We start from the raw sequence: 25,018 nt of genomic DNA, 5'->3' as shown, positions 1-25,018 counted from the left end.
CGAGAAGGAAATTTCTGTTGGTGGAAGGGAAGCTGGAAAATGCAGAGAAAGGATGCAGAAGTGAAAAGAGAGGGGTGGGCCACGGCTCTCCAGAGCCTCAACTTTTTCACATTGCAGCTCACACGGTTTCACAGAATTCTTGTGTGAACAGCTCTCGGTTGTAACTTTTGCTAGCTGTAGCTAGGAGGGTGGTGGGTGTACCAGGAGATGCAAACTCAGGTACCCGTGGTGACGGACAGACATTACCTAGAGCTAAAGCTGAATACTGCAGCAAAAAGCACTATGAAACAGAAGATTTCCTGTAAGTGTGTAGAGCAGGAAGTCTTGGAGGCTACTATCATTTTAATACTCCTTTAGGAATCTCACCTTGGTTTCTTCAGTTTTCTCCCTGCTGATTTGTGTTTTCTGGGGCAAGTGTATAAGGCAAAGCCATCTGTTTTTTGAGGGGTGTTGTTCGTGTGGTAATCTGTTTTCACGGTTGACTAGTTTTTACGAAAATGGGGTTATGTGCAACCCGCCTAAAGATTTTTCTTTTTTTTTTTTTTAGCTATCTTGGTCTGTAGGAGTTAATGACGCCCATATTTAAAATAGTACCTCAAGTAGTTAGAATATCTCTGGATATATTTAGCCAGAGAGACTTCACTGGTGGAGACTGGAGGATTAGGAGGAAAGAAAGCAGCAGGGCACAGCTCAGGAAAGCAAGGACACTCGTGTAATGAGAATATTGTCTTTTTATAAGAATTTCTTTCCTTACAGGAAGTTTCTCTAATGAAGGCAGAGATCATAATGCATTTGTGTGGCTGCAAAGTTTCTGCAGTCACAGAAACTAAGCCTGAACACCCCCAAATATTGCAGGATTCCTGCTGAAATGGCAAGTATGGGCACTCACGAAAGTGCATTCAGCTACTGCACTTTCTGTTAAAAGCCTTGTAAAATAGCTGAGCTTTAGCACTGTGGCAGGTCCTGAAGTGCTGTTCAGAAAGCAGAAAGTCACGCTGCTGCCTGATTCTCGAGCATCAGGCAGGAGCGATGCTCACCTTGCACTGTAGGCAGAGGTAGCAGCAGCTGAGCTGCCCTCTCTCTGGGGTACATTTTGCCTCCAGCGCTGGGCAGTGCAAGGTTTGGTGGCTTAAATTCACCCTGTGGTTTTGTAATCCATGGGGTATGGCACACACTGCAGGTCTGTCTGGCCGCTGCCATTGCTGAGATGGCATCTGCCAGGTGTTGGAGGTTGATGCTGAGGGGTAGGTGGCTTGCAGCCTTGCGTATCCCAAGCTCAGGGACTCCAGAACAGATGTTATAGTAGAGCTCTCCAACCTTTCTGCAGAGTTACCTTCTTCATACTGAAAGCACAGTGGCATTAGCCCTACAGCTGAGGCGGCACAGAGGGAATGGTGCTGGGGAGCTGGCTGCTCTTTTGCAGCCCCGTCACACCAAAGCATCCTTCCAGCACTGCCGTGAAAGAGCAGTCGAGCTATGTCTGAGCTCAGACCACATGCATGTGTTTCAGTTGCGTCCTTGAGGAGACAGTTGAGAGTGAAGCCTACAACCTGATTTTCTTTCTTTTCAATTAAAGGCAAGTAGTGAATCTGAAAATGAGAGCCCAAAAAGAAGAGGCCAGAAGCAAATGAAAAAACCGTAAGTTTCTAGGGAAAGGGGTTTGAATGGTGGTACTTTGTCTTTTTTTATTTTTCAGAACAGTAGCATTGGATTGTTTGATAGGCGTTGTCAACAGGGAGAGCTTGTCAAATAAATTATTTAGTATTTCCGGTAATAATACTTTGGGTGACTAAAATTAAAGTATGAATATGGATCTACAGATGGATGCAATTTCCCAACTTTTCTTTTGTTTATGTTTTTCCACTTTGCCTGTGACAGAATCTGAACAAGTCAGGTTCACTTTCTGTTGTCACACAGTCTCTCACTTCTCCATCAGGTTACTTACTATCTTTCAGAGATACTTAAAACAGTTAATCCCTGCTTCTCTCCCCTTTTTGAGTAATGGGGAATAAAATGCCAAATTATCCTCCTTCATCTTTCATAACCCTCTGCTACAACAAAAGACCTTCCATAAAGGATATTTTGGATGTCCGATCACCATAACTGAGTTCACTTACAGTCATATTTTACTGCCTTTTTCCGTCTACTAAGTACCTTCTAGTTTTTTCAAATACTAAAGTGAACTGTGAAGGGAACTACAAGCTGCCTGCTGGAGAAAACTTAAACGCAGCCACATGATCCAGCTCTCTTTCTACTGTTTCATGTCTTTTAATTTTTGTTGTACACACTAGTGCAGAACAGGAAGGAAGGTAATAAAGTGCAGAGAAGACTGTGGTAGTATGGACCTCTCCTGGGCAAGGGTAATAATCCCTGTGGACTCCCCAGGTACCCCCCGGAGGGAGGAGACACTCCTTCAAAGGGCATTTTGAAGCTGCAGCTTTGCTCTGAATTGCCCACAGAGAACCTGCTTCCTTCCTCTAATGGTATGGCATGATTTGGCTTCACACTTGGAAACTTTAATTGCCTAAATTTAGATGGCAGGAGACTTCTTGCTTCATTTTCTGGGCTACAAGGAGATCATGTAACTGTGCATATTGTGGCTCATACTCTGGAAGTGAAAGCAAGCACTTCTCTTAAGATTTTTCCAGCTCATTTCAGAAATGCAAAGTGGAAATGAAAAATACATAAATTGAAGCACTTGCCCACCCATTTGTAAGATGTACAGCTCTGCCACAAGCACTGTTGTAGTACGTGCTAAGAGCTACTCTCACTCAAGATATACTGCCCCATGTGAACTAAAACCTAGGTTAGTGAGGCCTCTTCCTAAAAGCAGAGAATCATGCCATAAAATCCCCGATGCATTTCACTGAACAACCAAGAGTGCAGTTTGGAACTTTTTCTTGTAATTATGGCCTACTAGTATTAACCTAGGTGAGTTCGATGTCTGTTTAGCCAAGTATTTGTGTGGAAATATGATTGCTCTTCATGACCTACATTTCTGACCATAGAAATAAATGGAAAAGAGAGGTTTCTGGTGAAGAAGAGGATGAAGATGGAGGGGAGCAAGGCACCAGCGGAGAGAGTGAGCCTGAACCGAAGAAAGTTAAAGCAAGAAGACCTGCGCAAAGAAGGTAAAGAATGCTTGGTTCTGTCTGTCTCTTTTTCTGCCTATGTGCTGGGTGGAAAGGTAATCTCTGTTTGTCACTAAAGAATGGTTTTTCTCTGCAATATTATCCTTGTTTACTCTCTCATTTACCCATTTCATGCTTCAGTGAGTGATGCAGTGGTTTCCATGGTAGTTAGAGCAGACTAAAGCCCTAGGAGTCTAATATTTGAGATTCACACTTTCTTAAAGACTTACTATAATGGATGTTTATGTAAAACATGCTGTATTATGTCTTTCTTTTAATTCTTACTTTAGAACAGTGGCCAAAACCAGTGTTAAGAAGCCTCACAAACCCCAGCGTGGGAAGAAGAGAAAGAAACAGGATTCATCTGAAGATGATGATGACGATGAAGATGATGAGACCCCCAAGAGACAAACTCGACGAAGAGCAGCCAAAAATGTCAGGTATCAAGAAGCATGGGGTTGCTTGATGAGGAGAGCTGTCTGGCTGGGGAAGAGGAGGCACTGGAGGGCCCTGACTCCCTGTGCAATCCTCCAGAGAGACCCTGCTCTGCCCTGCAGATATCTGTTGGCTGAGATGTGGCTCATGCTGCGAACATCTGACTTCTCTTTACCTTGTTTTGCCATCTGTAAAGGAGGGAATATTTACCAGTCCCTCTTAGAGAATGTGAGGAGATTTGCATAATGTTTCTAAAGCACTCTCAGTGAGATTAAGAATTGCGGCTAATAGATCAAAATGATTAAAATGATTAAAATAAGCTGTGCTAGATTGGACCAGTTGTCTGAGAGTGGCTGGTAGGTAATGCCTTGGGACAGAGCGTTGAGACATGGTGGAGATAAAGCATTATCCATTCCCCACTATACCTTCTCACCTTCTGGCAGTCCTAATAAGTCCCTAATAAGGGACTTGCAAAGAGCCACCCGAATAATATTTTTTGGTGGTTAAATCAAAGATGAGAAGTGTAGTTCCTAGGGCAGTGTAGGCACCCATGCAACCTTTTGATGCTCTGCAACCTCCATTGTTAAACATAAAATAATTTTTCCCTGGATAGAGGAGACTTTCTCTGTTGATGGTCTGTCTGCTGCTGCAGGGATTGTTCCACCTCCTCATGAAGCATCTGGTGTTGGCCATGGTCAGAAAAAGTATATGGACAAGATAGAGTATAAATCTGATAAGGTGTAGCTATCTGAGTGTCTCAGGGAAAAATACTGAATGGCTAACTTAAGAAATGCATGTGCTGAACATGCGCTGAACCCTAGGATAAATGCTGGACAAGGCTTGCCTCCAGTCCATGCCATTCTGTGTGTCTCTGGACTGGGAAGAGTCAAGGGCTTTTTATCAGTTTGGTTTTGATCTTGTTCAGTTACAAAGAAGATGATGATTTTGAGACGGATTCTGATGACCTGATAGAGATGACTGGGGAAGGAGCTGATGAACAACAAGACAACAGTGAAACTATTGAGAAAGTCTTGGACATCAGGCTTGGAAAAAAAGGAGGTGGGTAGTTCTGGAAAAAGCCTTTATTTCTGATGTCAATCGTGCACTCACAGTTTCTCTTGACCTGGTGCAATGCTTTTGCAAATTCAGAGTGGAGCCAAAAGGTTGTTCCAGTGCTCTTCACCCTTTTCTCTATGTCTCTTATTTATGTCTTCTAGTAGCTTTTGTAAAATCTAGTATTGAAAAGCCTAAAATGTTAAGTTTATGTGCTTGGCAGCTTTCATTTAGCGTGCATGCATTTTAAAGACGCATTCATTGTTCTGCAATTCTTGCTTTTCACTTCTCTGAAATATAAAATAGATCTTCTAGTAGAGTCAGTTTTCATAGCTCCATTGACAAAGCCATAATGAAAATAAAGCCAATGTTTTGTTCTCATAGCCTTACAAAAGTGTTTTTGTAAAACTGAATGGTCGTGAACATTTTCAAGAGACCTTTGAATTATACTTAAAGAAAAAGCATTTATGATAGAGAGATTTAAAAAGATTCTGTTGTATGGAAAACTTTTGTGTGCCTGTCTTACTGGGTTGCAGAATCTGTAGGATATTCTTTGTGCTGTCACAAAAGATGTATTAGAAAAATAACTTTCTGCTCTAATGCAGTTCATGTCTAGTGCTTGATAACAAAGGCATTGACTGCAGCCCAATTTCTTTTGCAGCCACTGGTGCTTCCACCACAGTGTATGCAACGGAAGCCAATGGCAATCCAAGTGCTGACTTTGATCCTGAAAAGGATGAGGGAGAAGTTCAGTACCTGATCAAATGGAAAGGCTGGTCATACATCCATAGCACATGGGAGAGTGAAGAGTCCCTGCAGCAGCAGAAAGTGAAGGGCCTGAAAAAGCTAGAAAACTTCAAGAAAAAAGAGGAAGAGATCAAGCAATGGTATGCTTTACTTCAGTCAGTGATTTGGCCTTGGGCAAATCTTTTTTAGCCAGAGGTTTGCAGAGTCAGGACTGAAAACACTTGATTTCTTCTTGCAAAGCATGATTCATCCAAAGCAACTGTTTCTGGTGCACAACACTCACATCTCTCTCTCCCTGCTGATGAACATCTCCCCTCATAGAAATTACGTCTGTGGCCATGGTGTTGAAAGAGAGAGGAAGAGGCACGAACTCCACAAGATTGCTACTTCCCAGTCTTAAGAATCGGGGTAGCTGACAACAGATAAATGGTGCACAGATTCACCTGGCCCAGGAGGTGACACGAAGGCTTGCAGCCTTATTAACCCTTGTTAATTGTGGGCTTGTCTGTATGCAAGTTTTTGCATCAGTTTATGTCCAACCTTCCGAGGAACTATAAGGGGAGCTACGGTGTGTTTCCAGAGTGATAAAGCTGGAGTAGCAGCTTCCATCTCTGTTTGATTCTGGTTTTGAGACTGATTCTTGCAGCAGAATCAGGTGTCATTTAATGGGGAGACAGTATGAACATCTGTGATATTTGCTTCTCAGTAAGGATTTATACTTACAGGAGGCTTTAAGAAACATGTCATATAAGCAGTAGTCTGCTTCAGTGACTTGTCTGAATGACAGAAACCATATAGGAAAGTAGAATTTCTGTATGTGGCCTCCATGAGCATTATGACAGAAGCATGATAGTGGGTTTTTATTTTGGTTTTTTTTTGGATCTAGGCTGGGCAAGGTATCACCTGAAGATGTGGAATATTTCAACTGCCAACAAGAGCTAGCTTCAGAGCTGAACAAACAGTATCAAATAGTGGAGAGAGTAATTGGTAAGTGAACCCAACACTTTTGTAAAGGGCTGAAGTAAGGCGTGGGAACTTTAATCTCTAGCGACAGCACAGTGAGTGTACGGAGCTCTCTTCTTCCCTGTCCTCCAGTATCTCTGAGAACAGAACTGGCGTTAAGTGTATTTCATTGTGTGAAATTCATGAATTTGAACAGTAGAAATCCAGGTTTACAGACTTGTATTTACAAGCAATACCAGTCAGTCACTCTCCTTGCCTGGAGTATGGGATCATACGCTAGTTTCCAAGGGGATGTTGAAGTTGCTGCTTCTGGTGGAGTTCTTTGACTTCTGCCCTTTGGATGCAAGGTGTTTGCATCCAAAGCAGCAGTACAGGCCTGACTTCTGTGAGGACCACTTTCCATGATGTTGCTGTTGAGGATGTGGTTAGGCTGCAAGGCAGCTCAGGGGTTAGATTTTCATGGTTACTTTTTCAAAATAAAACCAGGACTTACTGAGCACTTCAGTAATATCACAGTCATGTAAGTCAGAGGTGCTGGCATCCAGTTGCTTTGGGAGAGCTGTTTAGTCTATTTCCAATACAATTCCTTTAAAAATGCATGGGGTGTGTGGCAGCGACAGCCTGCCTGACCTGCTCCTTCTGCTGGCTGCCAGCACTCCAAACCCTTCCTTCCCTTCTCTCTCCAAACACAGCTGTGAAGACCAGCAAGTCTGCAACGGGACATTCAGATTTCCCAGGTAAAGGAGCATTTTTTGGTCCCTCTAAACTTTTCCTACAAGCTGAGACCTGTCTTGTGGTTGCATGGGTGGCTCAGACTGCCCCCATGAACCATGCTTGTGGTTCAGCCGCAGAACCACAGTTGCTGAGGTTTGGGCTTTTTTGCATATTTTGCAGCAAACAGTCGCAAAACATCCTCGAATGACCCCGAATACCTGTGTAAGTGGATGGGTCTGCCCTATGCCGAATGCAGCTGGGAAGATGAGGCTCTGATAAGCAAGAAATTTCAGCACTGCATTGACAGCTTCAACAATCGCAACAACTCCAAAACGATTCCTACCCGGGACTGCAAGGTTTGCTTGCTTCTCTCCTGTTGTTGGGTTTCTTCAGGCTGGGTGATGATGCAAGCAGTGGGAATGTGAAGTTTTGTCAGGATAAAAGTCAGAGAATATTTTCCTATCCTCCCACCAGTGTTTGAATGGTTGTTTGCTGTTCTTGTATTGTACTTTAGGCAGAGATGTGAACCCCCTTTTGGTTTCATTTACTCTGCACACACTGAGAACTTTATATCCCCCTGGGGAGTGGGAGGCTTAATTAATCCTTGCAAGGTGCTTCCTCCTCAGAAGGAGCTGCTGCAGAAATGCAAAGTTTTAATATCAGTTGAATGAAAAAACAGCATACCTGGGAAAAGAGAAAACCTGCAAGATGCTGATACAGTGGAGGAGAGGGACAGAGATAATGGGAAAAAAACCAAAAGGACAGAAACCAAAGAGGAGCTTGTTCCATCTAGTGTGCATTATGTACAGCTGTCGTGGTTTAGCCCCAGCCAGCAACTAAGCACCACGCAGCCGCTCGCTCACTCCCCCTACCCCGATGGGATGGGGGAGAGAATTGGAGGACTCTTACTTGAGTAAGAGTGAGAAACACTCCTGGGCTGAGATAAGAACAGTTTAATAATTGAAATAAAGTAAAATAGTAATGCTAATAGTAACAGTATAATAATGATAATAATAATAATGATACACGAAGCAAGTGATGCACAATGCAATTGCTCACCACCCGCCGACCGATACCCAGACAGTTCCCGAGCAGCGATCGCTGCTCCCCGGCCAACCCCCCCCCAGTTTATATACTGAGCATGACGTCATATGGTATGGAATAGCCCTTTGGTCAGTTTGGATCAACTATTCTGGCTGTGCCCCCTCCCAGTTTCTTGTGCGCCTGGCAGAGCATGGGAAGCTGAAAAAGTCCTTGACTAGCATAAGCAGTACTCAGCAACAACTAAAACCATCAGCATGTTATCAACATTCTTCTACTAAATCCAAAACACAGCACTATGCCTGCTGCTAGGAAGAAAATTAACTCTATCCCAGCCGAAACCAGGACAACAGCTTACTGCACTTCTGGGGGGGCTCACAGCCCTGATCATGAGAACCAGAGGACGGCAGGCAAAAGGTAACACTGCGGAATGGTTTTCTGAACTGCAGACATAAGCACGGGCTAGGAAAATGTGGACAGATTCTAACCAATGAACAGATATATTCTGTTGTATTCTGAATGTATATTCACTGCTGAGTTTTCAACCTTACTTTGTCTTTTTCTTCAGTGGGCTTACAGCATCTTCTTTTCCAGGTATTGAAGCAGAGACCGAGGTTCGTTGCCTTGAAGAAACAGCCTTCTTACATTGGCGGTGAGAACCTGGAGCTGCGAGATTACCAGCTGGAGGGCCTCAACTGGCTTGCTCACTCATGGTGCAAGTATGTACAGATGCTGTGCGATGTTCGTTTTGTCTCCTGATTTTTGTCCCAGTGATCTGGGGATCTGGCCCTCTTGTTTTCAAGTGAGGTCTTTATCCATCCTGCTTCTGCAGCCTGAAGGATTTCAAAAGTTATCACGCCCAGCTGCATTGCAGACACCGCAAACAGGAACTATCTAGAGCATGAACTTAAGAAACCTTGTGCAAAAACAAAAAGCATTTTCCTTGTCTGGGCCTGTTCATATGCAGGACTTGGCTGCTGTGTGAGCCTAGTGCATATCAGCCCTAATTTTCCATTGCCCTAACTGAAAAAAAGGTTTCTGGCTTGGCATGCTTACACACTTGTTGAAGTATTTGAGAAGTGTCCTTCTGAAATTAGGCCACTGACTCCCCTCTCCCTTTGCCTTTGTCCTTGCTTGCCAGCATGGAGTGATTGTAGTCTGTTCTTTTTGCAAGTTATTGTGCCACATACAGTCTGGATGTTCCTGGGATCCACTTTGAAGTGTTCAGATAAATGTTTTTGCACTGCCCCCTTTCTGTCCCTGTCATGGATTGCTATTCATGCTGGTGCACCGTAAATTAGTAGTGGCAGAAGCGCACACTCAGGCAGGATTTATGTTTGTTCTCTTCCTTTTCAGGAACAACAGCGTGATCCTGGCTGATGAAATGGGCCTGGGCAAGACAATTCAGACAATATCATTCCTGTCGTACCTCTTCCATCAACACCAGCTGTATGGCCCTTTCCTGGTGGTGGTGCCTTTGTCCACTCTCACCTCATGGCAGAGAGAGTTTGAAGTGTGGGCACCCGAGATAAATGTGGTGGTTTACATCGGAGACCTCATGAGCAGGAACATGGTGTGTAATCAGAAAGCAAAGGGTGTGGGATTGGGTAGAAACACTGGGTGCAAAGCAACAGCGTCTGTGTAACAAGTGACACATTCTGCTGGAGAGGCTGACAGATAGTAGTGGCAGTGCTGCAGGCAGCTAGAGCTGGTGTAGCTGAGCACTTGGGTATAATTCACTGCTGCAGGGACTTTTCTACCTTATTTTCCCTCTTAGAGTGAGTACAGGAGTACTGGCTTCCCTCAGAGGGTCTGGAAACCGCTCCTGCACTGGGATGAAACATGCTGCAGTAAGGAGTACAGCAGTGTAAAAGTGCTTGCCTCCTATGTTCTGAATTATTAAGGCAACGAAGCACACAAATGTTGTGAGTCTAGTGGTGTCACTGGTGAGATGATGCATTCATTTGGCAGATGAGGGGTAATGTCACAACAGCAAGTTGTTTTGACCTTACTTGTTACCTGTGCAAGGGCAGTTGAACCATGTGTGCACTAAAGCTGCTCCTTGGGCACCCTGAGCTCATCGAATGGCACCTTGAACAACAGGGGTTTTGGACTTGGTTGGAGACTCTGGCTACAGCTATGCTAAAATAACAATTGTTAACTCTTGCCTTTTGATAACATTGGTTGAAGTTAACATTTGTCTCCTCTCACAGATACGTGAATATGAGTGGATCCACTCTCAGTCTAAAAGGTTGAAATTCAATGCACTTATCACAACATATGAGATCCTTCTCAAGGATAAGGTGGGTAGTGGTCCAAGGATTTTTTTATTTGGACTTTCTCTCGCTTGCAGGGGGGGAAGCCAGCCCCCAACAAGTGGATTTCACCTCTTTCCTCTGTGGTGATGGAGAATGTATAGCTACTATTTGCTTTTGCTTGCCAGTAATGCAGAGGGGGTGTGGGACACCCATTGCAGTGTCTTCACTCTTGTACTGTGGCAGTTGTGTTATTCTTTATACGTGTAAGACACCAGGCAGGGCAGTAGCTGGATTTTACCTGGTTTAATTTAGGCTAATTAAGAGGTCAAAACATTACACTGAACCGCTGGCCACAGTCTTAACAATATCCAGATTTTTACACTTAGGAGAAATCTGTCTGCTTAGGAAATGCTCATCAACGCTGTTCGTGCATCACTGAGTCCTAGCAGAAAACAAGAAGCTTAATACTAATGCAAGAAAAAAAAAACATCAAAACTCTCAGGTTACCTTAACTTTATAGTCTTGTTTTTCTGCTCTACTGCTGCTGCTCCAGTGGGGCTAGTGCTGCAGCAGGGCCCTAGGGCCATGAAGAAAGGGAGGAGGTGCGAGCTGAGGGAGGACTGTGTTTTTTGGGTAAAGCAAAGGTGGATTAGAATAGGTATACTTGCTGAAAGACTGTTCAGATATGGCAAGAGTGCTATACAGCATGGCTAGTCTAGGGCTGGGGCAGGACACCCTGGAAAGCACACGCTGCAGTGCTTTCTGGCCATGGAGAGAGAGGCATGTGCAAGGTGGTGGGTTCTCTGACCCAGCGTCTCCTTGGGGCCTGGTTTTTTTTGCTTCTTTTTCTCCAGGCTGTTTTGGGAAGTATTAACTGGGCCTTTCTAGGCGTGGATGAAGCTCATCGGTTGAAAAATGATGACTCTTTGCTGTACAAAACGTTGATTGACTTCAAGTCCAACCACAGGCTGCTGATCACCGGCACCCCACTTCAAAATTCACTCAAAGAGCTTTGGTCCCTGCTGCATTTCATCATGCCAGAGAAGTAAGTCTCCTTTTGGTCCTTCAAAAAATACCTCTGTGTCCATTCTTGTCTGTTTAATAGACTTGAGGGAGTGCAGAATGGCAGAAATCCCTGAATTAAATCCCTGAATTAAACTCAGTGGAGTTAGAGCAATGAAAGGGGAACAAACATTGGTGGAGAAAATCAGAGGTTAAATGACTAACACAAGGAGTATTTCTGGCAGAAAATTGAATGGGGAAACCCAATACATGTCTTTCAAATGTGTTTGCTGTCTTAGAGCCATCTCTAAAAAGCTAAACTTGTTTCAAGCAATCATCTCAAACTGTTTCTGAGGTTTCCAGTACATTGTGGTTCAGCCACCCTCACCAACCATTTTATGGCAGTCTCTAGGAGTATTGCTCAAGGCCAGCGCTGTCTAGCCAATTGTTCACGTGTCCGCATTATAACAAATGTTTTGTTTTCTTTAAAACAAAATGGGCTAAGACAAGCAAGCCCGAAGACTCACCAAAACTATATTTGACTGCAAAAAGAGCTGTCCCCCAAATTCTTTTTGCTGGATCACAAAAAGAGTGAAGGAAAGAGTCAGGATCTCCCTCCCAAGTGGAGGAGACAAGCAGAACTCTGCATTTCAAAGGAGCTGTTGGAGGAAGCAGCAATCCAAAAAAGCCTCAGAGCAGTGTAAAATATAGTCCAGTTATCAAAGCCCTGCCTAGGGGAGGGCATTGTGGAAAGTTCAGGAACTGCTGCCAGGTAAACGCCAGCAGGAGACAGCAGAGCAGAATACTGGAAAACCTGGGATTTTGGGTTCTGGGAGTTGGTGTGGAGCTCAAAGGTAAGATGTTAGGAAGGCACCTAAGCCCAGAGAGCTTCTAGCTTTACCACCAGTCTGTTTAGTTAGCCAGAGCAGAGTGAACCTTTTATCCTCCACTGTATCTCCATCAAATCGATGATCTCCTGTCTTCTTGTGCAGCGGGAGCATATCTGGTAGATGATGTTTTGTGTGATAAGACAAGAGGTATTCTCACCCCTCTCTGCTCCTCGTTTCTGTTGCTAGATTTGAGTTCTGGGAGGATTTTGAAGAGGATCATGGAAAAGGTAGAGAGAATGGCTACCAGAGCCTTCACAAAGTCCTGGAGCCATTTCTCCTACGCAGAGTGAAGAAGGATGTGGAGAAATCCTTACCAGCCAAAGTGGAGCAGATCCTCCGCGTGGAAATGTCTGCTTTGCAGAAACAGTATTACAAGTGAGTCATTTATTAAGTTACTGGGAGTGCCAGTAGAAATGGGCACACCTTTCTGTGTGCCTTGGAAGTATGTTTGAGTATGCTTTGTCGTTCAGAATGCAATGTGACAGCCATCACCTGTAGCAGTAGGGGCTTCACGGTAGGAGTCTGATGTAGGGTCTTGTGGTATCTTTTCCTCTGTATAGTTTAGAGATGCTTTTTTAGCGTGATACAGTTCAGCTGGCCAGTTTTGCAGGACAGAAGCAAAGGGGTTTTTTGGGGGGGAGTAAAGCACCCCACAAAATTGTGGTGCTGTTTAATGTTAAACTGTAATAATATCAAGGGGGAAGTAAGATCAGGGTTTCTAGTGAGGGAACAGCAGTATCCTGTAGAAGAAGTGAAGAATGATGGAGGGAGGGAAGTAGACTGATGCCTGAACAAGATGTCCCTGAAGGTTTTATTCCTCCCAGGCTCCAACATGCCTAGTCTGCACTGTGAAATGATCTAGAGTTTTTGTTTTCCTGCCTGCAGGTGGATTTTGACAAGAAACTACAAAGCTCTTTCAAAGGGAACGAGGGGGAGCACATCTGGTTTCCTGAACATTGTGATGGAGTTGAAAAAGTGCTGCAACCATTGCTACCTTATCAAACCTCCTGAGGAAAATGAGAGAGAGAATGGTCTTGAGACACTGCAGGTGGGCAGTGTCTTTGGTTACCATGGTTTTTCCTTAACTTTACCCTTTCTTTTGTCCTCCCACCAAGATAAGATTTGGTGAAGCATTAGCTTGTGCTGCTTCTCTATTAGAAATAGTCCTCACAGCTGAGCCACTGAATCTCCTGCCCTTCCCTTCCACTATAGGCAGTTTTGTGGCCATCTAGAGTGGGAGGTTTGTGCAATGTAAGATCTGTCTTGGATGTTTCATTTTATGTGTGGCTTCTGCTGTGTAAATCCAGAAGATTTGATTAGAGATGTATGGGAGAAGCATGACCCCAAAAGAACCAGATCTCTGCATGTTTCTGTGTAGTGTACGTAAGGGTAAGGTTGGAAAGCATCAGCTGGAATGACGATTACTTCTTCAGTCTCTGATCAGGAGCAGTGGAAAGCTAATTCTCTTGGACAAGCTGCTGACCAGGCTGCGGGAGAGAGGCAACAGAGTGCTGATTTTCTCCCAGATGGTGAGGATGCTGGACATCTTGGCAGAGTACCTGACTATCAAACACTACCCTTTTCAGGTGAGAAACATCAGCATGGAAAACAGTGGGGTTCACTTGAAAATTCAAGAAAATGCAGAGGGAGGCTAGGCAATGGGAGTCACTGAGTTTCCCAGAGGCTGGTGGCTGGGATTACAGGTTGCACTTACTGAAATACACTGAAAGCAGCTGGGAAGTCCCTTCATTTCAGTGCAGCCCCATCTCTGCAGAACACCTTCTCTGACAGGCCCCTGCTTTGGCCTTCGTCCTGTGATAAACCCTGAGCAGAAGATAGCAAACACAGAGACCCTGGCTGGGAGCCTGTAACAGGAGCTGCAGTGTCACCCGCTGTGTGACTAGTGCCTGAGCATACCCCCCTCCTGCCCTCGCGACGCAGCAGGCTAAGGCAGCGCAGTTATTTTTAATTGGTGGTTATTTTTAATGATTAAATATTGCAGGCAGGGAAGGGGGCTGTAGGGCTCCCAGACCTTGGGTGCAGCAGTTCCTCGGGGCTCCTTTACCTTCTTTCTTTTATCATTATTGTTGATTTTTCCAGCGCTTGGACGGCTCAATCAAAGGGGAGATCCGAAAGCAGGCGCTGGACCACTTCAACGCTGACGGCTCTGAGGTACTGCAGCTGGGGCTGTCCGGCCTCAGGAGGGTCCGGGTGGGCTGCTCAAGCAGCAGGCATTTATGGCTGAGCTGCAGGTTGTGACTGCCAAGAGGGGATTAGTTCAGTTCATTTCTTTTTGCAGGACCCGAGATACTTTTAAAGACACAGATATAGCAGGTTTTGCGACTAGCCATATTGCTTATTTTAAATCTCCCACATCCAAAGAACGGGGCTGCATGTCACATCTCCAGAGAGTCCTGAAGAGGCTGGGAAGAGCCAAAATTTAGCAATTCTCTCCCCATGGTCTGGGGAATGAGACGGTTGCTAAATGATTCCTCCAGTCTGAAACTGGTTTTGGATATGAAATGGCATAGGCAAAAGGGGGATTTTAAGTGTTGGCAGGCAGTGGAGTCTGGTGTTGGAGGTGAAAATCGTAATAAGTCCCAGTGTAATAGGAGAGGGCATCTCAAGCCTCTCGTCTGGGCTTGCTGACTCACAGTGACTGGTGCAAGGCACTTGTTTTGTGCCGCAGTCAGCCCAGCCCTGTGAAATACCTTTCCTCACTCCAGAAGCCTGGACTGGAGGGAGATTCTTGGCTGACACAGGAGATACAGCTACGTGCTTCGTGGTCATGGGAAAGTTAACAAATAAAAGTGAGAAGGAGACAGCAGTGTGGGTGGGAAAGGAGTAGAAGCTGCCCTTTGCCCTCCTCTGAGGGCATGCATGGGGGCTCAGGCATCCTGGCTCTAACCTGGCATCCTGTGTCCTTGGGCAGTGACTCAAACAGTCTGTGTTAGTTGCTGATCTCACCTCCAGCAGGCTTCAGGCAACAAAAAGCATGCGTTTGCCTGCTGCCTTTGTAGGAGTCTGGTGGGCAGCGTGGTCCAACCATCCAACCTCCAAAAGTGACTCCAAGGTGCCCTTGCCCTGAGCTGTTTGCATTGCTCTCCCATAACAATGCACGCTGGGCCCTTCCTGGAATAGCACCCCTTGCACCCCTGCCAGCACCGCCTCACCTTGTGCCTCAGCTTAAAGACCAGTGGTACTTAGCCTGCGTGAGCAGGGTGTGTGGGAAGGAAATCCTTTTTCTGCTTTATTAAGAAGCATGATTGCAACAGAGCCCTCCCTCCGTTTCCTTGCATAGCTTTGAAGTCACCATTGCTATTTTATGTCCACAGTTATAGGCTGGCTAACTCATGGATGCCTTTCTTTCTTCCCTCCCCATCCCTGCCCAGGACTTCTGTTTCTTGTTGTCAACACGAGCTGGAGGGCTGGGAATTAATTTGGCCTCTGCTGATACTGTTGTCATCTTTGACTCGGACTGGAACCCCCAAAATGATCTTCAGGCTCAGGCTCGGGCTCACCGAATTGGACAAAAGAAGCAGGTTGGAGGAGTTACCTGGGTTTTTTTCTCTGTGGCTTCAGTGTGTACATCTAAATGGGCTCCCACCTCACCAGAGCTTCCAGAAATATGGTCTTTTTGCCCCCAGTCCTGACTCCAGAGAGTACTGCCAACTCAAGGGAAGCTCATTTAAAAGCCAGGAAACAAAGAATCAGCCCAGATTTGACAGATACCAAGTCTTTCTGTTGGCCTTGGATCCTGGCATGGTTCAAAACCAAGAACCCAACCCATGGCATCACACTTGTCAGCCTGGTGGACTCTGTTCTTTCTTGCCCTGAAAATCTTGGAAAGTAGAACATCCACCTTTACTAGGGTTTTATTAGATATGTGAAAAGTTTGATGCTAGTTTGGATTTAGAGTGATGGTTTCAGAAGATTTTTACTCTGTGCTTAGGCACACTGCAGGATCTGTGTTAATCAGATTGATTTTAGCTGATCCCCCTGAGATATTAAAAGTATGTGATGGTTTTTATTCTAAAAAGACATACTTGTGCATGAAGGGACCATGTCAGCAGACTAGTCTCCTGCAAAACCACTGAGGGATGCACCACTGTGTCAGCAGAGCATGTTCAGGTCCAGGAAATAGCTGTTCTTTTCTTGCCCTTCAGGTGAATATTTACCGCCTGGTCACAAAGGGTACGGTAGAGGAGGAGATCATTGAGAGGGCCAAGAAGAAAATGGTGCTGGATCATTTGGTGATCCAGCGTATGGACACCACTGGCCGGACTGTTCTGGACAACAACTCTGGGCGATCCAAGTAAGTGATTGTGTCAGGAGGCAGAGATGTCTGGCACAGCATGTGGCATAACCAGCTTCATCTGCTGGTATCTCACAATATTTGTTTGATAGGATACAGGGCAGAAGGCTAAGAAATAATGGGAGCATCCACTGACTTGGCTCATGCAACCATTAATTTGGATACATAGGACAAAAATTACGAGAAATCGGAAACTAGCTTTTGCATTACCTGTTTTTCCTTCTGTATTCCTCCCAGAGATCATCCGGGTCTGAGGAAAGTTGGTGGTGGAAGAGCTGCAGTTCGGAAGTGAGCTCAGACTCTCCCCATTTACCCCCCAGTAGATGGAGGTTATTCCCTTTACAGTAGTTGTCCGTGCTAGAGCAGGAAAGAGATGAGGGAGTGAATAAAAAGGCTTTTTATAGTGTTGGGTAGAAAACTTACTTCTTGTTTTAATTAGGAAAAACTTTGGTATGATTTTGTGCTGTAGCAGTGCTGACTTAAGAGCTCGAAACACAATTTCCTTCTCATTTATTCTTGCAGCTCAAATCCTTTCAACAAAGAGGAGCTGACAGCTATTCTGAAGTTTGGAGCTGAAGATCTCTTCAAGGAGCTTGAAGGGGAAGAGTCAGAGCCTCAGGTAGTCTGAAATTGAAATCATGTAGCTGTTTGTAGTCCTCTGCAGGTCTGCATGGGGGATCATGTGTGTTTGCTCCCTCTTTGTATTTGCCCTGTGCGTGAGAGCAGGTTGGTGAGTAGGGCACGTGTGAGTCTGGAGAAGCTGAAGGAAGAGAGCTCTGGGGTTGGGGGATCAAGGGTTGAGAAGAGCCTTGTTGTTGGGGGTTAAATAGTAATGGTCACCAAGAGAGTCCCTTGGCTAGTTATAGCACAGCCTGCTGAAAGCTCCTCTCCCTGCCTCCTCTGAGCACCTCTTCAGCACCCTTTTTCGGTTGTTCTCATAGAGAGGAAGCAGTCAGCACAGTGAAGTCGAGTTAAGTTGCTCTCTCCTGCCTCAGCGCAGCATTGCTTGACAGTTTAGTATTGAGTGCTTTGACCGATTCTCTTAATGGCCTGAATAGCACAGCTTCCCCCAAGGGAAACAGTCGACAGTTGATACATCTCACTGTCTAGAAATTTTCCCTGCTGCTCAGCCTTGAGGTTCCTTTTCTTCTGTACTATCACCCTTATTTATACTCTTTTGTACCACTTGAGATAGTTCATCCCTGCCCTCAGTGATGACACCCTGCAGATATTTGCACTTTATTTAGCTCATATCAGCACAGTGTGTATTTAGCTGTTGCACCCCACAAGTCTGTTCTCAAAGCCTCTTTATTTCCTGCTGTGCTTGGCACCCTCCACTTTATCACTCTTTCTTTCTGACCGGTAGGAGATGGACATTGATGAGATTTTGCGTCTGGCTGAAACACGAGAGAACGAAGTGTCTACCAGTGCCACTGACGAGCTCCTCTCCCAGTTCAAGGTACGGACCCTGAGGCTTTGTAGTGGGGTGCGGGAATGTGGCTCCCCACATCTTGCCATGGTGGTAAGGACAAATCAGGCCTGGTGAGAGGTGACCTGTACAAAGCAGTTTGCTGAGGGGTTGTCTGGGTTTGGTAGCTGGGAAGATATGTAGGTATTCATTTCATTTCAAGTAAGTGGTTTTGAAGGCTGTGAATAAAATGCACAATTTACCAAATTTGGAAACAAACCCAGTAACTTACAGAGGCTCAGCAATACTTGTTAAACTGCACGTACTTCCTCAAAAGCTGTTAGCCCAAAGACGTGGCAAGGAGTGTAGTGACATAGGGATCAGTTATAAAGTAGTTATGGAAATGTTGGCAAAATTCCTGTGGGGAAGGAGTTGAGGCTTAGCAGACAGTTCTGGTGTATTCCTGCCAGGGGAGGGAATTTCTAAAAGTGTTCTTTTGCTTATAAAAGGTGGCCAACTTTGCAACCATGGAGGAGGAGGAGACAGAGCTGGACGAGCGGTCCCAGAAGGACTGGGAAGATATCATTCCAGAGGAGCAGAGGAAAAAGGTGGAGGAGGAAGAAAGGCAGAAAGAGTTGGAGGAAATCTACATGCTGCCTCGAATCCGGAGCTCAACTAAAAAGGTATGGCCCATCCCGAGGAGCTGAGAGGCAGGAGGTGAGAGCTGGCAAAGGCAACACTCAGGGGAAGCCTTCTTGCCATCTGAGTGCTTCTTTCCCTCCTCCAGACTTGTTTAGGAGTAAAGCACAGAGGTAGCACATTGGCCTCTTGTTGACATCGTGCATTGGGCCCGTGGTTTGTAATGCAGCGCAAGGGCCCATATTGGATTTGGTATGACTAATCTTGTCTTAGCAGACAAAATAAAGAGAACCTGTAGTGAGCACAGGGCAAAATATCTAACTGTTTAATGCAGATTTTACTGTAGTTTTTACCATTTTCTGGCTGTTTCTTTTTTCTGGACTCTCTAGCTCCCTGGGCTTTTCTTGCCTAAATGTGGCTCTTGCAGGCAAAAGGCATGGTGTCTTCCCAAGTTCTTTTTTAGGTGGTGGGATCTACTGCAGTCCAACAGAAAGCAGACTGTACAAGGAAACTCTTCTGGGATATGGGACTTTAAGGGGTTATGAACTGTTCTCTGGGATAAGCTGGGGAAAAATATTAAAGTGAAAACTAGACAGAAGGATAATTCATATGGGATGATTCCAGATTCATTTCTGAGGAGTCATGGTTTTCAAAACAGCCTGAGGGACTGTGGCACAAAACCATGGTAATCAATGTGTTTTAATGTATCTTATACCTTAGTAAACCAAAATGCAATTGTGAAACTGCTGGCTAGAAGGCTCTAAAGGGAGGATGACCGTCAGAGCCTTAGCTAGCTGGAAACTGCAAGGGTGTGCAGCTTCTCTGGGTTGATTACATGGGTTTCTGCATCTTCAGGAAGAGATGCCAAGGTGGTTTACAGTCTGAACGTGTAATAGTGCCAGTGCATGGGAGGGACAGAAGAGGTTGGCAGATTAGCAGTTGTTAACTGTACTGCTGTTTTTCTGGTACATACAGGCTCAGACAAATGACAGTGAATCAGATGCAGAAACTAAGAGAAGGCTTCAGAGATCATCTGGATCAGAAAGTGAGACTGATGATACCGATGACGAGAAGAGACCAAAGCGCAGGGGTCGTCCTCGAAGTGTTAGAAAAGATACTGTGGAAGGATTTACGGATGCTGAAATCAGAAGGTCAGTGCTGAGCACAAGAGGCAGTTTGGAGAACAAATATAGAAATCCCATGCAGGTGGAGAAAACCCCAGATTAATCCAGGAGGTGATCACCTGTAAGCACATCAGTGGTTTAGGTGGAGCTGGTTCACTGGGCTAGCTTCTGCACCTTTGTACAATTGAGTTTTCTCCCAGCTGATGACCTTAGCATTCAGGTCTGTGCAAAATGGACTGGATTGTCTTTAGTCAGGCTGCAGTGAAGCTGATACCTTCCTAAAATTAATCCTTGTTGTAACTGCCCTTCCTGGGCCAAGTGGCTTGAGCTAATTCCATATTACATGTGAGGTCTTAAGTGCTATGAGATACAGAGCTGGAGAAGCCAAGGACTCTGGCCTTCCTGACATTTTCCTGGCAGTAGTCCTGCTGATTTAAGCTTTAAGTGAAAGGCAAGCTCTGGCAAAACAACCCCATGAGAAGCACTGGTCCTGTTGATCGCAGTGGTTGTGTATCCTCTTCTGCACTGTGTCCCTGAAGTCAGCTGGGGGCTGAATTCCAGAGCAGTATTTTCTTCTATCTATATCTTCTAATTCTTGAGCCTTTCCCAAAGATCTTTGTCTTATGGCTCTGCCCAGATGTTCAGCCAGAGATGGAAAAGAGGGGGTTGTGAATTTTTCTTGAATCTCTCTCTGTTTCTGAGTTGATGTATTTTTAAATAGGAGATGGTTAGACTTTTCAGACTGCGGTAGCTGCCCCATATGCAGCCTGAAACCATAGAGAAGGAAGAAGGTGGTGTGATGTTGTCATGGTTTAGCCCCAGCCAGCAACTAAGCACCACGCAGCCGCTCACTCACTCCCCCTACCCCGGTGGGATGGGGAGAGAATCGGAGGAGTAAGAGTGAGAAACACTCCTGGGTTGAGATAAGAACAGTTTAAGAATTGAAATAAAGTAAAATAGTAATGATAATAATAACAAAAATTTAATAATAATAATAATAATAATATACAAAGCAAGTGATGCACAATGCAATTGCTCACCACCCGCTGACGGATACCCAGCCAGTTCCCAAGCAGCGATCCCTGCCCCCGGCCAACTCCCCATGGCTTATATACTGAGCATGATGTCACATGGTATGGAATAGCCCTTTGGTCAGTTTGGATCAACTATCCTGGCTGTGCCCCCTCCCAGTTTCTTGTGCACCTGGCAGAGCATGGGAAGCTGAAAAGTCCTTGACCAGCATAAGCAGTACTTAGCAACAACTAAAACATCAGTGTGTTATCAACATTATTCTCAAACTAAATCCAAAACACAGCACTATGCCAGCTACTAGGAAGAAAATTAACTCTATCCCAGCCGAAACCAGGACAGATGTGAACTACAGCAGCCATTTAGGTTATTGTGATGTAGCAGAAAGAAGCTGAAAGAGCACAAGATGAAAAAAGAAGGGAAAAAATTAAGTTGTTATAAAAATAATCTGTAGTTGAAGCCATTGAGTCTACTCCCGGCACAAGGCACTGTTCAGTCGCAGAAATGGTGGATATCTCTTGCCCTAAAGTTGTGTGTTAGCCATGGCAGTGATTTTTACAGTAAAAATAAGACATAAAAATAAATAGCAATCCTTGTCTGCAAACCTCTGTGATGGATTGCGCTACATTTGGCTCTTCTGTGGTGGGTTGTTACACTTATAGCCTGAGTGTTAAAATTACTGATGAGATTGATTTAATGCTTCTCTTCTTGGAAGAATGAAGTTAATAATTACCAATGTGGTGTGAGCCAATGATTTCTTTCAGGTTTTTTTCACTTTTTTTTTTTTTCCCTTCATCTGTGAAACATCCAACATTCATAATAATGTTGTGTTCTTCTCCAGCCAAGGTCACAAAACTCTTTGTGGGGCTAACAGATTAGGCTTTCCAGTCCTGAGTGATGCTTAGCTACTCAGTGTGGAATGCAAAGTTGATAACGTGGCAGGCTGTAATTAATATATTCAGGCGTATTTGTGAAATTGGACCCACTTTTTACGGCAGTTGGTTTAGTTTCTGGTTTGTTTGTTTTTGTTTTTTTTTTTTTTTTTTTTTTGCTTAGGTTTATCAAGGCTTACAAGAAGTTTGGACTCCCTCTTGAACGGTAAGTCCCAAGCTGGCCCTGCTCCAGGGGGTTATCATGGGGGGACGTTGTGTTTCTAAGCACGGCCATACACACATTGCTATGGGTGTTTGATACAACCTCCACGGACAGCACAAAGCCTTGCTGTTGTGTGATCAGTAACCCAAGCACTGCCATACAGTCCCTTGTGGCTTAGTTGATGGGCACTGATGAATGCTGGCCAAAAAGCAGCTAGAGCAGCAGTGGCGCCGGGCTGTACGCAGCATCATCCTGCTGGCAGAGTCTGGCCCTTGGGGCATTTCCACTCTGCCTAGAAAGGAGAGGGAGCAGCTGTCTGAACAGCAAATGCTACCCAAAATGCTTGCCAAGCTTCTCTATGCATATTGGTTTCAAGACTGAATTCAGAGCATCTCTCTCTCTCACTGCCATATCCCTCTTGAAGGGAAGCTGGGAGAGGCACACACCGTCCTCGAGCGTGGGTCTGCGGAGCCCTACACGAGTGCTGTGCCCTGGTGTGAGGGAGAGAGGTGGGCACATGTGCTGCGTCTGGGAAGCTGGTAGCCCTGCCTGAGGTCTCAGAGCTGAGGCAGGGATCCCTGCATATACTGCATGAGAAATGACTGTGTTTTTTCAGCTGGTTGTACTCTTCTGTTGTGAAACACGAGGCCTGTCTATGGGCCTTGACATTACTAACTTCAGCCAGGCAAAAGGGACAGCAGATGGCAGCTTTGGACCATGAAATGGAGTTAACAGGGAACTGGGAAGGCATGAAGGAGCACTGGAAAGTCACAGGGAGTGCCTGTTGTGCCCAAGATAGACAGTTCTCACCGTTGCTTTAATACTAAAAAATCCAAAGGATTGGATCAGTTATACTACATCAGCACTGTACTGCAGTTGTTAGACCTAACAAAAAGACTAAAACTGTGTTGTTTCCTGCATGAACCCCACTCGTGAAGGTTTCACCCATTCATACATATACAGCATTGACTCCTGAAAGCTATGAAACAATTGTTCTGGAAGTGACTGTGAGCAGATATGCTCTATCAAATACAAAACTTGCAATTTCTTTTTCCCCTTCCCCAGGCTGGAGTGTATTGCCCGGGATGCCGAGCTGGTGGATAAGTCTGTGGCTGATCTAAAACGATTAGGGGAACTCATCCACAATAGCTGTGTGTCAGCAATGCAAGAATACGAGGAGCAGCTGAAAGAAAATCCAAGTGAAGGTAAGCAAGAGGGTGGTGTGCTGCTCTTACGATGTTTTTGGGTGTATTCCATGGAGCTGGTGAGAAAGCCGTTCCCTTGCTGGACAGGGAGGCATGCCACAGTGTGACTTAAAAGCAAAGAACAAGCACACGTTTAAACCATCCCATCTCTGCTAGGCAGCTCTCACCAACAGAGAGAAACCCCTGAGTCTTCTGCTCAGACTGGAGAGTGCCATTTGGGTCTGTTGGCCTCTGCTGACCAGGAGTTTTCATGGGGAGAGGCTGAAGTCATCACCTTATTTAATGCTGGTCCACAAGGCAAAGCAGATCATATTTTAACTGCTCCTGAGACTGGGAATCAAACTGGTGCTCTGTACTCCGTGGTAAAACTGGATCCACAAATAGCACTTCCCAGAGCGGGCATTGTCACCCGCTCTCTGTATGGCTGTTCTGTGCTGTTGGTTTGGAGATACAGGGGTCTGGGCTGGATTTCCCACTGGGTCTCTGCTTGTTGCAGCTGAACAAAACTACTGAAGCAACAACTCCAGCGTACTTAGATATAATTTTTAAGAAAATGATACTTGGGGTTGTTTGGATTGCAGATCTAAGTGAGTTAGAAAGAAAACTTATACTTTGGGCCTTCCTTTAGCAGACAGCCTTATGTTTAAATAAGAGGTTGCGGGCAAGGTCCTGATGTCTGTGTGTCCACACATTTTTACAGAGGCACTTCTTTCTGTAAGAGTTCTCTTAGTTGTTGTGTTTTATTGTTGAGCAGGGAAAGGACCTGGAAAAAGAAGAGGTCCTACTATCAAGATTTCTGGTGTCCAAGTCAATGTGAAATCCATCATCCAGCATGAAGAGGAGTTTGAAATGCTGCATAAATCCATTCCCACGGATCCAGAGGAAAGGAAGAAGTGAGTTTGGTTAAGTAGGCAATGCAGAAAGAGGCTCAGGGAATTTGGATTTTGTAGTGGAGAGAGAATAGCCTAGATTTGTGGATTTGCTTTATCTTCTACAGCATTAAAAGTAGCTCATGTTTGAAATGCCTTCAGGTACCGTCTGACATGCCGTGTCAAAGCTGCCCATTTTGATGTAGACTGGGGAGTGGAGGAGGATTCTCGCTTGTTAGTGGGAATTTACGAGCATGGTTATGGAAACTGGGAGCTAATTAAAACAGATCCGGAATTGAAGTTATCTGATAAGGTAGGTTGCTTTGCTTGTTGCTTGCATTGGGTCCATTGCAGCGTTCATAGAGAACGTTTGATTTACTCCAGAAACAGATGTTTATGTTTGTAACTGCTCCAAAAATAATAATAAATAATAATGAGGAAAACGGTGACCTCCATGGAATGTTGCATGCTTGATGGAAAGCAGAGTTGTGTTATTTGATTAGCAGTAAATTTTCTCTGAACAGTACCATATGAACCACACTGAAATGATGCAGGAAGAAAACGGTAATGCTGACATATGTGGTTACATGCACCGTATAGAGAGTGCATTGCATAATCATGACTTGATATTTCCTTGAGCATCTCACAAGAAGCTGAGTCTGAATTTCTGTGTGGAAATAATTTTTCACAGATTTGACACTGCTAATGTCAAGACTGGTCTGTGTTAGCTTTGAGGGTATAGTTACATGACTGGCTATGGCAGCAAAGCCAGCTGGAAAGCCTCCATCTCGTTCCTCTCTTCCTCAGTCATTCCCATAAGAACTGTTTATGGGGGCCATGTTGAAATGATCCAGGTTAAAAATAAGCCGCCATCCGTTGTGTCAGCACAATGGAAGGAGAGCGAACTGCAACGCAGGGCTGAGGAACGTCGAGACTTTCTACACCAAATTTGTTGCCAATATGCTGCGTTCCTCGCTAGCGTTTTTAGCAAAGATCAGACTGTGGCTGAGAGCCCTCCTACCTGAAGTTCAGAAAGACATTTTACAGTGGAAACAATTGCCTGAGACATGCCACCCAATTTCTAGTGAACTATGAAGGTA

General features: G+C 45.0%; 1 protein-coding gene across 4 annotated transcripts in view; it reads left to right on the top strand.

Moving 5' to 3' along the window:
• The window catches only part of CHD2 (chromodomain helicase DNA binding protein 2), a 58,641-nt gene that overhangs the window by 23,182 nt on the left and 10,441 nt on the right, over window positions 1–25,018 (top strand). For 2 of the 4 annotated variants that reach the window (XM_075714728.1, XM_075714725.1), the window contains exons 5-30: window positions 1,577–1,638; window positions 3,009–3,131; window positions 3,422–3,571; window positions 4,492–4,625; window positions 5,281–5,506; window positions 6,253–6,353; window positions 7,022–7,066; window positions 7,224–7,399; window positions 8,679–8,803; window positions 9,441–9,657; window positions 10,298–10,387; window positions 11,197–11,387; window positions 12,421–12,609; window positions 13,120–13,282; window positions 13,668–13,820; window positions 14,335–14,406; window positions 15,627–15,776; window positions 16,401–16,549; window positions 17,072–17,168; window positions 17,916–18,008; window positions 18,467–18,640; window positions 19,572–19,747; window positions 21,806–21,847; window positions 22,910–23,049; window positions 23,801–23,942; window positions 24,081–24,231. In XM_075714728.1, the coding sequence (XP_075570843.1) occupies window positions 1,577–1,638; window positions 3,009–3,131; window positions 3,422–3,571; window positions 4,492–4,625; window positions 5,281–5,506; window positions 6,253–6,353; window positions 7,022–7,066; window positions 7,224–7,399; window positions 8,679–8,803; window positions 9,441–9,657; window positions 10,298–10,387; window positions 11,197–11,387; window positions 12,421–12,609; window positions 13,120–13,282; window positions 13,668–13,820; window positions 14,335–14,406; window positions 15,627–15,776; window positions 16,401–16,549; window positions 17,072–17,168; window positions 17,916–18,008; window positions 18,467–18,640; window positions 19,572–19,747; window positions 21,806–21,847; window positions 22,910–23,049; window positions 23,801–23,942; window positions 24,081–24,231 (3,531 nt within the window). The other 2 variants (XM_075714726.1, XM_075714729.1) reach the window with 2 other exon arrangements.

Source organism: Pelecanus crispus, chromosome 7 (genome assembly GCF_030463565.1).
Source record: "Pelecanus crispus isolate bPelCri1 chromosome 7, bPelCri1.pri, whole genome shotgun sequence".
Classification (NCBI taxonomy): Eukaryota; Metazoa; Chordata; class Aves; order Pelecaniformes; family Pelecanidae; genus Pelecanus; species Pelecanus crispus.
The sequence above is the reverse complement of the archived record's forward strand: the minus strand, read 5'-3'. Positions and strand labels throughout refer to the sequence as shown.